Source organism: Camelus bactrianus, chromosome 1 (assembly GCF_048773025.1).
Source record: "Camelus bactrianus isolate YW-2024 breed Bactrian camel chromosome 1, ASM4877302v1, whole genome shotgun sequence".
NCBI classification, from domain to species: Eukaryota; Metazoa; Chordata; class Mammalia; order Artiodactyla; family Camelidae; genus Camelus; species Camelus bactrianus.
The window spans coordinates 84,254,948-84,269,523 of record NC_133539.1 but is presented as its reverse complement, the minus strand read 5'-3'; the positions used below and the strand labels follow the sequence as shown (position 1 = coordinate 84,269,523).

General features: G+C 34.6%; 1 protein-coding gene across 5 annotated transcripts in view; it reads right to left on the bottom strand.

Moving 5' to 3' along the window:
- Nucleotides 1-3,507: 3,507 nt before the first annotated feature.
- Nucleotides 3,508-14,576, bottom strand: part of PDCD10 (programmed cell death 10) — a 37,835-nt gene continuing 26,766 nt past the window's right edge. For all 5 annotated transcript variants that reach the window (XM_010952075.3, XM_010952077.3, XM_045514563.2 and 2 more), the window contains 5 exons: nucleotides 12,343-12,460; nucleotides 11,759-11,885; nucleotides 7,603-7,681; nucleotides 7,251-7,333; nucleotides 3,508-4,135 (listed from right to left, as the gene is read on the bottom strand). In XM_010952075.3, the coding sequence (XP_010950377.1) occupies nucleotides 4,054-4,135; nucleotides 7,251-7,333; nucleotides 7,603-7,681; nucleotides 11,759-11,885; nucleotides 12,343-12,460 (489 nt within the window). In that variant the 3' untranslated portion in view covers nucleotides 3,508-4,053. The remainder of the gene's footprint in view (nucleotides 4,136-7,250; nucleotides 7,334-7,602; nucleotides 7,682-11,758; nucleotides 11,886-12,342; nucleotides 12,461-14,576) is intronic.

Below are 14,576 nucleotides of genomic sequence, written 5' to 3'. Positions count from 1 at the left end.
ATTTAGAAAGATGACTGCTATTTCCCTGCAGGGGTATCAAATGACTGGGTTTATTTTCTCAAAGACCTTAGTAACACATGCTTGAAAAAGCTTAGCATTTAAAAAAAAAAGAAAAAGAAAAAGAAAGAAAAAGCTTAGCATTTTCACTTGGAATATAAATGTGACACTGTCGAAATCATAAAAACTCTCTAAAACAATTTTTGGAGAAAGCTTCATAGATGAGAGAAATGCATAAACATTATAAAGAGGTCAAATATAAATGCCAATCAAGAAAGTAGGTGAAATAGACCAGTATTTTTCCATCATAATTGTCCCCCCTCCTAAATCTTAATTTCATTCTGAATTCAATCTACGTAATTTCTTTTTCAAATTCCATTTAGAATAATATCCTGTTGGTAACGTGTAGCTTTTCATGCCCACTTGAAGAGAGATCTTTTCTGAAGCACTGTTTGCTCTCTTATTTAGCATCTTTACAAAATATGGGTATCTTGATTATTCCATGCTGAGTGAAACACTTTAGCACATTCACAAGGTAATGTTACTTAGAATCATCTTTCAGGATGTTTTCCTTCTTCCTCTAATTTCTTGCCTTGCGGCTGAAAGGCATGGTATGCAAATTCATTTTTACAATCTTGTATTTTTTTCATGGCTTTCCTCCCCTCTTTCTTTAGTATAAATTTCAGTAAGTGAGACCATCTATCTTAGGTCTGATGATAGCTGAAGGTTCAATAGTTTTTCCTAGCATTCTCTTCCCTGATTCTCTTTTCTGTTGCACTGCAAGTAAAAAAGAAACCAAACAAAACCTCCTGTCTTCATTTAACATTTTGTCTCTTAATCTTCTCCATAGATTTTTTTACACTTAATATACATTTGATTTTTTTTTTTTTAAGCAGTCTGATGGGTCATTCCTTCAATATTTACAATATTCCTACAATATTTACAAAGGCACTGTGCTGGCTGCTTCACCAGATATGTTGCCTTTTCTCTGCTGGTCTCTGATTGTCTTTCTGTGTATGTTTTAGGGACAACATGATGGTATTCTGTAACATTGTAATGTCAATAAAATAATTTAACAAATATCATTTATTATTTCTAGTTATTTTCCATCTAGAAAGAACAATATTTTATCTTTCTTTAGGCTTATCTGTTGGTAAGCTATAGATTGGACTTTATAGGGGAGAAGAGGAAGTCCAAAACATACCATTGATCTGCCAAATTCAAAAATTAAGGTCATTTTATATTCAGAACTCAAATTACTATAATGACTGTCTTTATAAGTGATGTTACCATCACATTTCAAATACGATGGAATATTTCACACATAAATTACATTTTAAATTCAGATTTTTAAATTACCAGTCCTAGGTTGTTCTCTTATCTCTTTTCCCTTTACAATAAATCTTACCAATAGATCCCAGACTCTCTCCTTGCAGTCTGTGAGTTTTTTGTGTCTGCTTGACTGGGCCAGGGGGTGCCCAGATAATCAGTCAAATATTATTCTGGATGTTTCTGTGCAGGTGGTTTTGGATGAAATTAACACTGAAATCAGTAGACTGAATTGCCTCCACGGTGTGGGTGGGCCTTGTCCAATCAGTTGAAGGCCCGATTAGAACAAAAGGTGCGACCTTCCCTGAATAAAGGGAGGGGGTAGTGTGGAGGGAGAAGACTGTATTCTATAAAAGCACATCATCACGTCAGGGCCATAAAAGACAGAAGGCACCCATGGAAATGATTCAGGGTAAAGGAGGTCAAGGGAAGGCAAACAGATAAATATTAAAATGAAAATGGTAAAATCTTAACAATAGGTGAATCTGGATAAAAGATGTGTTGATGCTCTTTGCAATATTCTTATTCTTGCCAAATTTTTGGTAAATTTGAAATCAGTTGAAATTATTTCCAGATAAAAAGTTAATAACCACCGAATACAATTATATCATTTTGTTTAAAAAAAGTTTGAGGAGGATCCATTTTAAACATCCAAAACACAGCAATGCTCTTCAAATAAAAGAATGGTCCTTTAAAATGAATAAATTTAGACTCATGAAAAAAACTTACCACATTATTGTAACTGTTCTCATTTCCCTGTGGACCAAAGACAGCTGTGTCAGCTTGGGGTTGGGAATTAGCATTCTAAATGGCGCATTTTCAGTAATGGGGAAAGAGTATGGAGTCTGGAGACAAGTGCTGAATTCAAATCCTGGCTCCAGCATGAACCAGCTTTGTAACCTAAGCTCTCTTAGCCAATTTCCTCATTTGCAAGTGAAGTAGCTAAATCATGGGGCTGTCAAGAGAATTAAACTAATGTACTGAGAATAATGCTTGACATAAAGATGCTCAACAAATGTCTCCTCTGCCTTTTCTTGGGAGCCACCTTTGTGTTCTCTGGAGATGTACCTGACTGGAGCCACACTGGTCCTTTCCTCCTTGACCCAAAAACACAAACCCTCTAGGGTTATGTAAGAAACTGAATTATTCTGAGAATAAACCTCATTTCTGGAGGTAAATTTCATGAAAACAGAAGCTGGAGATACTGTATAGTAGAATAAAAAGATAGAAGACTTATAAAAACAGATGAATTGAGGCATGACTGGTAACTGATGAGTTCTATTAAAGAGGTAAAGACAAGAGGAAGGAAGATAGTACTGGTTTGTTAGAAAAGTCTGCTGATCAAGAAAAGAAAAACAGTATATATTATCTTCATACATTCACAAGTCTATTTTGCAAATGACCACCCTTCTACTTCCAAGAGTGAATAATAATTTGTCAAAAATAAATAGTATTAAAATCACCAATTCTTTTTACCAGCTATGTACCTCTAAAGAAGAAAAGCCCATAAATTATGAGACTTCATCCAATTGTCTATTGTTTGTTTGCTTCTTTCAACATAGTTCCTGTTTATATCTAACAGAATGATTTCCTTTTATGTTGCTACTGACAGCAATTCTTTAAAGTCTATTTCTTAAAATGGGAGAAAACAATTTAAAAAATAAATTGCATTATAGCAAAAAAACCTATATTGCCAACAGAAATTTAGTTTAACATTTAAAATCTTTATAAAAGATAAGCAAATTCTAAATTTTTCCTTTATTTTTTATCATAATTGAAAAATGAAATCACTTAACATGAATACTTGATACATAATTAATTTTCCTTAAAACTTCTCTATGGTGAAACAAAACTGTACATATTTAAAGTGTATGTAAATCATGAACCCTCATGACAAGTTCAAACCAACTACCATTGGTATAGCTTGAAATTATTATTAGTTGTGGTTATTTATGGAAAAAAGGTGCAAAGCTTATTTGGGCCCAGCACACCAGAAAGACTTAACTTTACAATGTCATAGAGTTAAAGTGGCAGTATAGTGTTGAAGACACTATAAATTGCCACCTTCTCATAAGTCTCTTAAAACAAAAGTTGGAAAAATACTCAGTACCTCAAATATAATAACTAACAAAAATATTTCCGTTAACTACTTTTTGCCCAGAGTGATTAAGGACAAAAAAATAGGAATTCTTGTTTCTTTATTATCTGATAAACTGCTAATAAGCTCCGGTTAGAAGTTCTTTAGACATTACACCAAGTCGTCTTGGTCTTCTGATCATATATATATTCACATATATATATGCAGTTTTTCAAGTAAAGAAATTGTTTAACAGATGTAAACTATTTATTGAATATTTGCCACCAAATATTGTTAAATACATTATCTTGCAGCATATCGCTTTCAAGTTAAAATGTCAGAAACAAACACCAATATTTACAATTCTTTTAAGGAATGTTATATAATGACACATTAAGGCGTAAATTCTTTTGGCTTATAATTCTTAAAAGAATGATAATAGCAAAAGTGATGCAAAATCTTCAGTGTGAGATTATGATTAAGCTACATTTTACAAAAATATGGTGTAAGATGGCAATAATCCCATTCAACATCCTGGATTAGATCCCTTCAGGAGGGACTGATAATTTATACAGTCAAACTTTAAAATTTACAGATAAAGGCAGTCCAATACTGCCACTGAGAAGTACATCTCTTAACATATACAACTTTCAGGCCACAGTTTTGAAGGTCTGAAGTATCAAGTTGGTTTGATGAATTAGTCGGTTGGCACTTATGAACACATTTATTGCCCTGTTTAAAAAAAAAAGAACAAGCATTAATTTTATCTAAAAAATTCATCGTTTAAAAATATTTATAGTTAAAATGCCCTACCAACAGTAGCAATAAAGTCAATTTAGGGGAAAAAAGGGGGGGGGGCAAATTAGTATTGAGTATCCTAACTTTTACTCCAGCTTCAAACTGGATGGTCCTGCATCCATTTGAAACTATCTAGGAACTACTGCCCCCTGGTGGTTCTAGCTGGCAATAAAGTGTTGGTGGGCTGCTAATGATGGGTGGTGCCCCAACAACCAGAGTTTATTTACAGGTCGAACAAATAAGTGGACAATGAAAAGGATTCAAATGTGGTCTCCAGCTGTGGTTTCACAGAAGTTACCAAAATAAAATCTGCTAAAATATTAACTCAGTTTCAAAATCTGTATATCAATGGGCATGATGAATACTTAAGACAAAGCTTATTATTTCTAATCTGATCCATTCCAATTTATTATCTTCTTTCAAAAAAAAAAATCTGAGAATTTTAAATCACTCTTAGAATTAATATACTTTTAGGGGGGAGCATATAGCTCAGTGGTAGGGTGCATATCTAGCATGCATGAGGTCCTGGGTTCAATCTTCAGCACCTCCATCAAAATAAGGAAAGAAAGAAACCTAATTACTTTTCCCCAGAAAATAAATAAATAAAAATAAACATGACAAAACCTTTAAAAAAAGAATTAATATTTTTAATGCAAAATAATCACATGGTTTCAAAATTTAGGAGCTGACAATATATAAAGATATGTTCTTAAATATTACTTTGTGCTGCACCACATTTCCTATCAGCCCATTTTCATGTGACTTGCACATGAAGCTGAAGCCCTAGGTATCCGAGAGAGACTGTTTCCAGGAATCAAAATCTGTGGATGCTCAAGTCCCTTATATAAAATGGTGCAGTATTTGTATATAATTTACACGCATCCTCCTGTGTACTTTTAACAATCTCTAGGTTACCTGTAATGCCTAATACAATGTAAATGGTATGCAAATAGTTGTAAATACAATATAAATGCTATGGAACTTTCTGGAATTTTTTGCCCCCAAGTATTTTCAATCTGCAGTTGGCTGAATCCAGGGATGCAGAACCTGTGGATACAAAGGGTCGACTATATCTTCATCCTAGACATTCCTCAAAAAGAGGAGACTAGAATGAATTAGCTGAATCAATACAAATGCATCCTCCTATTGCAAGATGGCTCAAAGATTAGGATCTATTAGTAATTTTCAGTTTTGAGGAAACAGGCACAAAACTTGTGGCACATTATTTAAACATAAATAATTGTAATTTAAAGAAGCTGCTGAATGGAGAAAAAGTAGTAGCAGGGAGCCTGAATAATCCATACACCTGTTTAAACTGTTAAAAATACCTTTGGGACCAAGGCACTGAACCCAAGTCATTTTAATGTACAAACAGGAATGAGAGTAAATAATTTCAGATTAATGAAAAGTAGGTTCTAAATGAAGGTCTACCTTTTAATATGCTTATTCCACGATAGTTCTTAATCAGAATTAGAAATAATCCCATCAGGTAATTTTTTTTTAATGTGTTTTGGGTATTAGGGTTTAGCAGAGGAGACCAAGAAAAACAGATGTAAGTTTATTTTCAGAACACACCTGCTAGTTTATCAAACTAAGTCAAGGAACATTTTCTCTAGACAACCTGAATAGTATGGAACAACACAAAATCATTAATAGTATTTAGCTCAATATCTTTAATTTATAATACAAATGTTAATATTTCAACCTGTTTGAACTATTAAAATAACTGAAAATTCATGAACCATTCTAATGTATTTTTATTATTTTTTAATATTACTACAATAATATTGTAATAGTTTGCCATAGATTGAAGGATCTTAAAATTTCAATGGTGAGACAGATTGTTAGAGGTCCCTGTCAATCATAGCTGAAATAATCACTATTTATTTTTCTGACTTAAAGCACTATTAGAAAATGGCCTTATCCACAAAATTACCAGCTTTCTATTTAAGGTACACAGTATACTGAATACAGAAGTACACAACATATACAGTATACAAGGTACAATGAAGACAGCCTTTTATCAGCTTATACATCATATGTACGTGTGTATCATATGTACAAACACATACAATTTCTCGGTTTTCTAGAGTATTCTACAGCCAACTGTAAGTAAATTTAAAAAATAATGTCCAGTTTACCTTTTTAGTAAACTTCCTGTCTTACAGAAAGCCTCCCTCCTTCCAGGACAGTGGGTCACAACCATCTGCAGCAGTTTAAAATCGCATGAAGCACTGTGACAACACCTGAGCCCTGGCCCCCCTCCAAAGCAATGGAATCAGAATCTCTGAAGGTGGGGCCAAGATACTGGCATTTTAAACACTGAACCCAGGCGATTTTCACGTGCAAACAGGATTGAGAACCATTGTTCAAACTCCGGTGCAGCAGTTCTTAACAGACCTGCAGCATCCGCAACATCTGGAAACTTCTTAGAAATGCAAATTCTTGGGCCCGTCCTAGACCTACAGAAACAGAAACTCTGGGTGGCACCCACAATGACTGTCATAAACCCTTCACGTGATTCTGATGCTACTAAAGTTTGAGCATCACTGCTTTAGGGGTTGATAAAGCAGGCAGTAAGCCAAATCTCCCTTGCGGTAGTTCTGTATGGCCTGCAACCTAAGAATACCTTTACGCTTTTAAATAGTTAAAATTAGAAAAAAAAAAAAAATCAAAATATGTGACTACACAATTCAAATTTCAGTGTCCATAAATAAGGTTTTATTAGGACACATGCCCACTGGATTCCCTGTTGCCTATGGCTGCTTCTGCACTGCAACAGCTGAGGTCAAGCTGCAACAAGCCCACCAAGTCAAAAATACTTGCCGTCTGTTTCTTTTCAGAAAAAGTCTTGCCAACTCCTGCTTCAGACTAGAGTTATGGCTGGATTATCAACCACTAACTTTATATTTTTAATAGTCTACCTTAGTAGTTGACTTGAGTATTAGTAATACAGTCAAAGGGTTTAACTTATATAGTTTTAATATCATATAAAACAATATAATTTATCTAATTTTAGAAGAAAAGGGTGATAAATGACAATACTTACTTGCCATCTTTAAAATAGGTTTTCAGAGTATCACTGAAACTTTTGGAGTACTTTACAAATTCTTTCTTTTGGTGTTCAAGTGCCTACAGACATCAAATTAATAAAAAAAAAATACTAAGTAAGAAAAGAGAAATAACAAAAGCCAAAGTCAAAGACAGGATATTACACAGAATATGCATGGACCTTGTATTACAAATAAGCATTATAGCATATTTAAATTTAAGGACAAATCCAGTGGTTAATGATACAAAACTCTTCCCAATAATCAAACTGTCAGTATTTAATTCAATAAAGCAAGTAGGTGTAAACCAACACCAAGGGAGGCAGCTTGTAAGGTTTCTGCTGAACTTACCCTGCGGTTCTGGTACTGATATTTCTTGAAGACATTGTTCACTGTATCAAGAAGTTCTTTTATTGCACTAGCTATATCCCTGTTGGGTATGGAAAAAAAGAATCTTCTTAAAATCAGTTACATTTGAAAGAAGTTTGTATATGTATTTTTAAAAAATACTACACTGTTAATTAGCACATGAACACTGCTTCAAGCACAAATACTTGACTGGCTGGTTGAGTGGGGGTTTGGCCTGGGCCCTTCTGTGACACCATCTCTTGCATGGCTGACAAAACACTGCACAACTAACACTAACTCCCCCAAATCAGTAACACTTTATTCAGCATTGCTTACTCAAATTTGTAAGAAAATACCTCTGAGTCTCTTCTTTTCCTGCTATGATTTTTTCCTTTCTCTGGCTCATGCAGGTGAATTTAAGCAACTATATTATCCACTTTGGCTCTCTCATGAACAATTGCATGAAATTTTCCTATTACATGTCACTCATTTCTGTATTTAAATACTTCAAGTTATTTACCTGATAATTTCGATGTTTAAAATATTTCCTCGATGTTTAAAAGTTTCCTTGGATATTTCCTCGGATATAAAATATTCTCTAAGAAGACACATTTATCTACCTTCTAGCTGACAACTGTGTATCCTCCTCCTTCAAATCTTTGCTGCCCATCACTATTTCCTTTAGAAAATATATTTAAATTTCTGGGAGAGATAATATCAGAATATTCTTCTACTCGAAACTTCCCAACAATCCTTTGACTGTATGTGCCAGCACTCTCTCCCCTTTCTAAAGAGAGAGAAGAAACCAGTAGTTCTCATTCGGGATGACTATTCTCATCCATGAACCATTTTTTCTGAATTCTTCTGTCTTTTATATCTATGCCCTTTTCAATTTCCATGTTCTAACTTCACAGCAATTTTTTGGCAAACTGTACTTAATGCAATTCTGCATTGTCAAATAGCCTCTCATTCTCTAAGGCAAATCTTCTCTTTTTCACATCCATTCTCTTAGCTGTTATTTGCCACAAAAACTTGCTGCTCAGATGCAAAGCAAGTGGGAAGATACGAATTAGTAAAACATCAATCTGACCACACCAAACATAATCTTTTATTACCTACTTTTTAATCACAAATGTCAGATTTCAGTTATTTCGTACCTAAAACAGTTCAGCTTTCCTACTGAAAGAAAACCAAAGTGCTCCGCATCCAGACTCGTGTGTGTGTGTGTGTGTGTGTGTGTGTGTGTTTCATAGCTTATTTCTAGTAAATAAGTATATGGAAATTCTAAAAATTACAAATCTACAGGATTTTGGTATACCATTCTGAAGCAAAAATGACATTTTTACTAAATATTTCAATAAATATTTCTTTATTACTGCCTGTATGTCAAACATTGATAGCAGGCTAAAACATTAGAACATTAGATATTCAAACAAGGACAATAAATTTTACATGGAAATGACATCTCTTCATTCTTTTTTGTTTTTTTGTCTCTACTTCAGTACTAACAGTTTTAAATTAGATTAACTACTCCTTTCATTTATGTTTTCAAGAAAGTTGAATCCTTCACTATTCCCCTGATGGACATAAGTTCCCTAATGTTTTTAAAAAGCAGTGTCATATGACCATTCTATTATGTGAGAAAAATTTAAATTTCAACAAACAAAAATGTCAAATCTCTGAATACGAAAGATTCTTCAAACCCACAGGAAGCTTATTTAAAAGGAATATAATGAAGCAAATTCCAGTGACCAGACAGCTGTTTGTGCACAACCATACTTTGTGGTGTACTCTAATGAACATTAGGAACCTGTCCTTTAAAAAAAAAAGGGAAAAAAGCTCCCCAGTCACTGTAGTGATGAAACAGGTTTTGAAACCACTGTTTGGGAACCCAGAGCCCAGAGCTAAGCTTTGCTCCACTATCTGCCACAGAGTTTTATAACGACCAAGGCTACCTGTCCCTAGGCCCGGCCTTCTCTAAAACACGCTGCAGCCATTTACGTCAAGTATCATGTGACTTGTATACACACAGAACAGCACTTTCATTTATGACACCAGGGAAGTTAAATTTTTGTTCCTTACAAGAGAAAATACCAGCACGCACACACACACACACACACACACACACACACAAAATACTTCAGACAATTAAACACCTAAAGAACTGGGGGAAACCTGGGGGTAAAATAACTAGAGTAATTACAGGCAGAGTGTGGAGTTAATGGATTCTGTGATAACGGACATGTAGCATGGGTACAGTAGGAAGGAATTCTAGCAACTTGCAGGTATTTAGTCGGGCAACTTTGGGGAAACATATACTGAAAGAGAGGATAACAGAAGGCAAAAGACACGTAACACATCTCATCAAAAAACTGCAAGAACAGCAGAGCGCCTAATCGTGTCAACCTGAATTTGTCTAATGTATGTTCATGCAAACACTCTACAGGAAGGTAATTCCTCTGCTGTATGTTTAGACTGGTCTAAACTGGACACCTCTGGAAAAGCTATTTTGAGGCCATGATTAAAACCAAACCCTGTAAATTTTCACCCAAGAATATGCAAATATAGATTATAAAGAGTAAATAAATAAATGCATAGCTTTCTGGTCTATTAAATCACCATTTTCCAATAGTCATGAACTGGAATGTATCATCCTTTTAAAAAAATCACATGAATTAATTTTATAAAATATTTGCATAAGCTCAAATGTAGCCAAACAAAAACATGCATTAATCAAAAGTACTTTAAAATATTTGTTTGCTGGATCATTTTCCTGATCAACTCTACAGAGGGGAAAAAACTTATTTTACAATACTTTATGTGCTGTGAGTGCATGCTAGGTTCTGTGCGAGGCACCTTATATGTATCATGTCTTTCAAATCTCACAACCACTATCCTCATCTTCACAGGCAGAAACCAGAGTCACAGAAGCTAATAAGCATCTTATCCAAGGTCACACAGCTAACTGTTGGAATGGACATTCAAACCTAGGTCTGCTCATATATACAAAAATACCTGGGATTTGTTAGCTGACAGGAATCTTCTCTACTTGAATATAATGTATAGTATTTTGTACAGTACTTGGTTTAGTAGGTATTTGATACATGCTTATTGAAAAATACTGTTGAAATAAATGAAAGAAGAGGGTATCTACCTTAAATATGAGAAAGTAAACTATTTTAAAGAAAAATAGTAACTGAATACTATGTTGTGGCTGAAGGATACACTGCTTTTTATTTGGTGCAATTTTATCCACCCTTTCATTAAGTAATTAACGGTGGCAACAACGTATCAGAATGTATCGATATCTATCAGTGCTGCACCTCAGCCATCCATGCTAGCATAAATGGCTGAATTTCAGTCTCAGAAACAATACGCATGACCAACAAACTTGCCATGACAAACTATCTGTCCCAAACTGGATAGAAATAAATTTAAATTGCCAACAATCTTAACTCGGCTGTGCTGAGTACACTCCAGAAGACAGAACTGAAATATTATTCCTGCCCCCTCCCTAAACGAGACAAGACCCTGACTGAACCTCTGTCAATAACTAGGGACAAGACGCTGAGGCTCTTGACCTCAATTTCCTTATGATTAAAATGCGACTGTGAATAAAGTGGATTTCAAAGTGTATCTCTGTACAGCCACACTGGCTTTAGCAGAGGTACCCTGGGACGTCCTCGAGTGGAAAGAGGGTATCAAAATGACAGGAAGAGGGCGCTGGGCCTACCATCTTCATTCCAGCTTCAACTGCCCTGCTGCTGTCCCTCCTGCCTGCTGGCACCCGATACGTGGGAATGTCCCTTATCACACTTCCTCCAGACAGCAGAAACTTTCTTCCTAGTCAGCAGATTAGATCAACATTATGAATCTATAGCTGGGAAGCTGCAGACAAGTCCCTGGAGTCTATAGCTTAGGTTCAAACCAAGCGATAGAAATGCAGCAGGTGACCATCAAAATAAATTAAACTTAAATTATTTGAAAGTTCTAGAAATAAAGTGTTTAAATGGCTGTGTTCGAGATCACTGACAATTGATCTTTTTATGGGCCAAACATGTTTATATATTAGTTTACATCAAACTAAAAATAAAAATCCATAAACAGTTAACTGTCTTCCTTCTTCACATTATAAAAATTGTTAAAGAAAGTTACTTACTTGATTGTCTGCAGAAACCTCACTCTGTCATTGATCTCATCTGGAATCTTACTGAGAATCTGTTTAAGTGCTCGTGCCTTTTCATTTAGGTCCTGGAATTCTGGCTCTGGTCGTTCAATCATATATTCTGATAAAATAAATACATAATAAAAAAAAATCATGCTCTACGAAAGTTAAAAAAAAAAAACAAAACCCAAACCAAAAAAGCCCTCATTACTTTCAAACTGCTACTTGCACAAAGTCAAAACAAAATAAAATAATCATCCATCCCATAGAGCTTGTCTCTTGGTAAAACTAGAACTCATCAAACATATTAATAGGGAAAAAATTATAGCATGCACTATATACAAATGCTTTACTTGTGTAGTTCAATTTGACAAATACAAAACAAAAAGCAAGAACTACATTTCTATTTGACATAGTCCCCCCCCCCCCTTTCAAGACAATAATAATAGCAATAATAAGGAAGGGGGGGAGGAAAGAAAAGGGGAGGGGAGCAGAGGAAGGCCCTTTTATCAAATAGAATTTGGAGGAAGAGCATTTCAACAATGGTATGAAAACTAAAGAAGACTATTCCTGATTACCTTCTACATCATCAGCTGCCATTCGAAGAAGGGACTCTGTGAAGTTGACTTCTACACTTTTTTTCTCTAAAATTTTCATAATGATGTCTTGTGTGAGTCCTGGATTTTCTTTTTCAGCCTATAAGAAAGAGAAGGCTAGTTTTGAAATATAGAAACTAAGCCAGCATTTTAAAGCCAAAGCATAAGTTTAAAACCTGTTTGGCACCTTCTTAAACTGATCAACTTATATAAATAAGGGCAGGTGTTGTGATGGTATCTATTTATGTTTGGTTAGAGCTTGTGCATCTATGACCTTTTATTATAGCGAAGTATATTTCCCATTTGAACATAAAATACTTAACATTTCCTACTTCTCCTTTACATTCCTCCCATCAAACTGATAACAAAGATAGAAATAGAGTATACATATATTTGTAATTTTTCCATTACTTTTTTCAGGAGTTTAAAGACACTGAGTATTTGTAGCTTTTTTTTCATTAAGTAATAGTTCAACTTGAGAATCAAGCAATAATTCATCTCACCTTTTTTGGGGGCAGATTCTTTGCATTTAAATTAACAGAATATCAGGAAAAACAGGATTTCTTTTGGAGGTTTTACTGAAGCTATATGACTCCTTAAACACCTTCCCACACAATGATTTTCATTTCCCATTTTATTTTTGCAGCAAAAATACCTCCTTCACTAGTTTTCAGAACATCATTAATCCTTTTACTACCTCCTGAGCTCGTTTCACTAATGAGCCTGCATTGGTTCTATGTTACTTATACTCCCTGCGGCACTAAAATCTCCTAGTCATTTCAAGACTGAGCATAAAGAGCTTTGAGTTTACCATAGTTAATTTTCAAGATTTTGGTTTTCCCTAGTAATTCTGCCCCATTTTATTATTTAAAAAAATTTTGTAATCAGTCTTAGTTTCTTCTAGGATGCCTGCCAATTCTAATCATTATGCTGATAATTTCCTATCTGTTTTGCCTTGATACCAAACAGCGAATAGAAACACAATTTATGATCTATCGGATGGCAATCTATTTGCTTCCTTATGTGCCAAGTATGTTTAACTTCTGCCTCCTCAATTCCATTCTGGTATCACTGCAGATCCAGCTTCCTCTGTTCCTACTGCTCTTTCCATTATAACATCTTGTTTCTCATTAGATTTCAAGTATGAAAAACTGAAAAGTTGTGGAATGAAATGAGAAAAGAAAATACACACATTTATCTCAATCCTGGGATCATTTTAACTGCTGTCAAATGCTATACAGGAAAATCATTTTGATAGATGATTAATAACAATAGTGTCCTTCTGAATTCCATTTCTTTTATAACCTGTTTTGATTCTTCCTTCCATGAATACATTTAAGATAGAATCTATTTTAATAAATAAGAGTTGCCTTTAAAAAAAAACCTACACAAACATGGCTTTAGGTGGTGTCAATATTACTTGTTTGGCAAACTGCCACAAAATTATATACAGTACACTATTTAAACATGCTAGTATTTGGTGACAGTGGTTTATTCTCCCTAAGTAGCATTAAATCTACCTACATAATTAATTACCTTGGGAAGCAGGGGAGCACTCTCTACGTGATTCCAGAGAATGCCAACAACAACAAAAAAAGTGTCTTTGGTTAAGTTATAAGAAATGAAAGAATGAAAGCCTGAGAATAATGTTTTCAGTACCGAGTTCACTTGGAACCCCAAAATGCCCAAGCTGGAGCATTAGAGAAATCTCACCTTTCTCAGTTCACAGTGCTCTTACTGCCAAAAGAAATACCTAACAGTGCTGCGTATAAAGTTCAAACAATTTAGTAAGTAGTAAGTACTTATGTCCTAACGAAACAGTAGCCTTTAAAAATATATAAATTGCAAGAGAATATTTTATTTCATTCTTAAATAACCATCATGAGATGTGTGCGCCTGTGGGGCATTGCACAATTTCTCAAATGCTGGAATTAGATTGAAGCCTTTTACTCTTGTTTCCTATTGTACACTGATTTTCCCAACAGCAGTGGCCAAAAGTCTAGCTTCACAAACACATGATATCATCGAAAGGAATGTAGCCCAACCCAGTATGTTCAACCTGCAAACTATCTCAAACTAGTAGTTTACTCAGTGTCAACCTGATGTTGAATATCACTGTGTTCCTTTAAATTTTAAAATATTTCATGACATCCCTCTGAGTTTGCTGAGGGGTTCCAGGGTACCTCAACACAAACTTTGGAAACAACAGTGCAGCA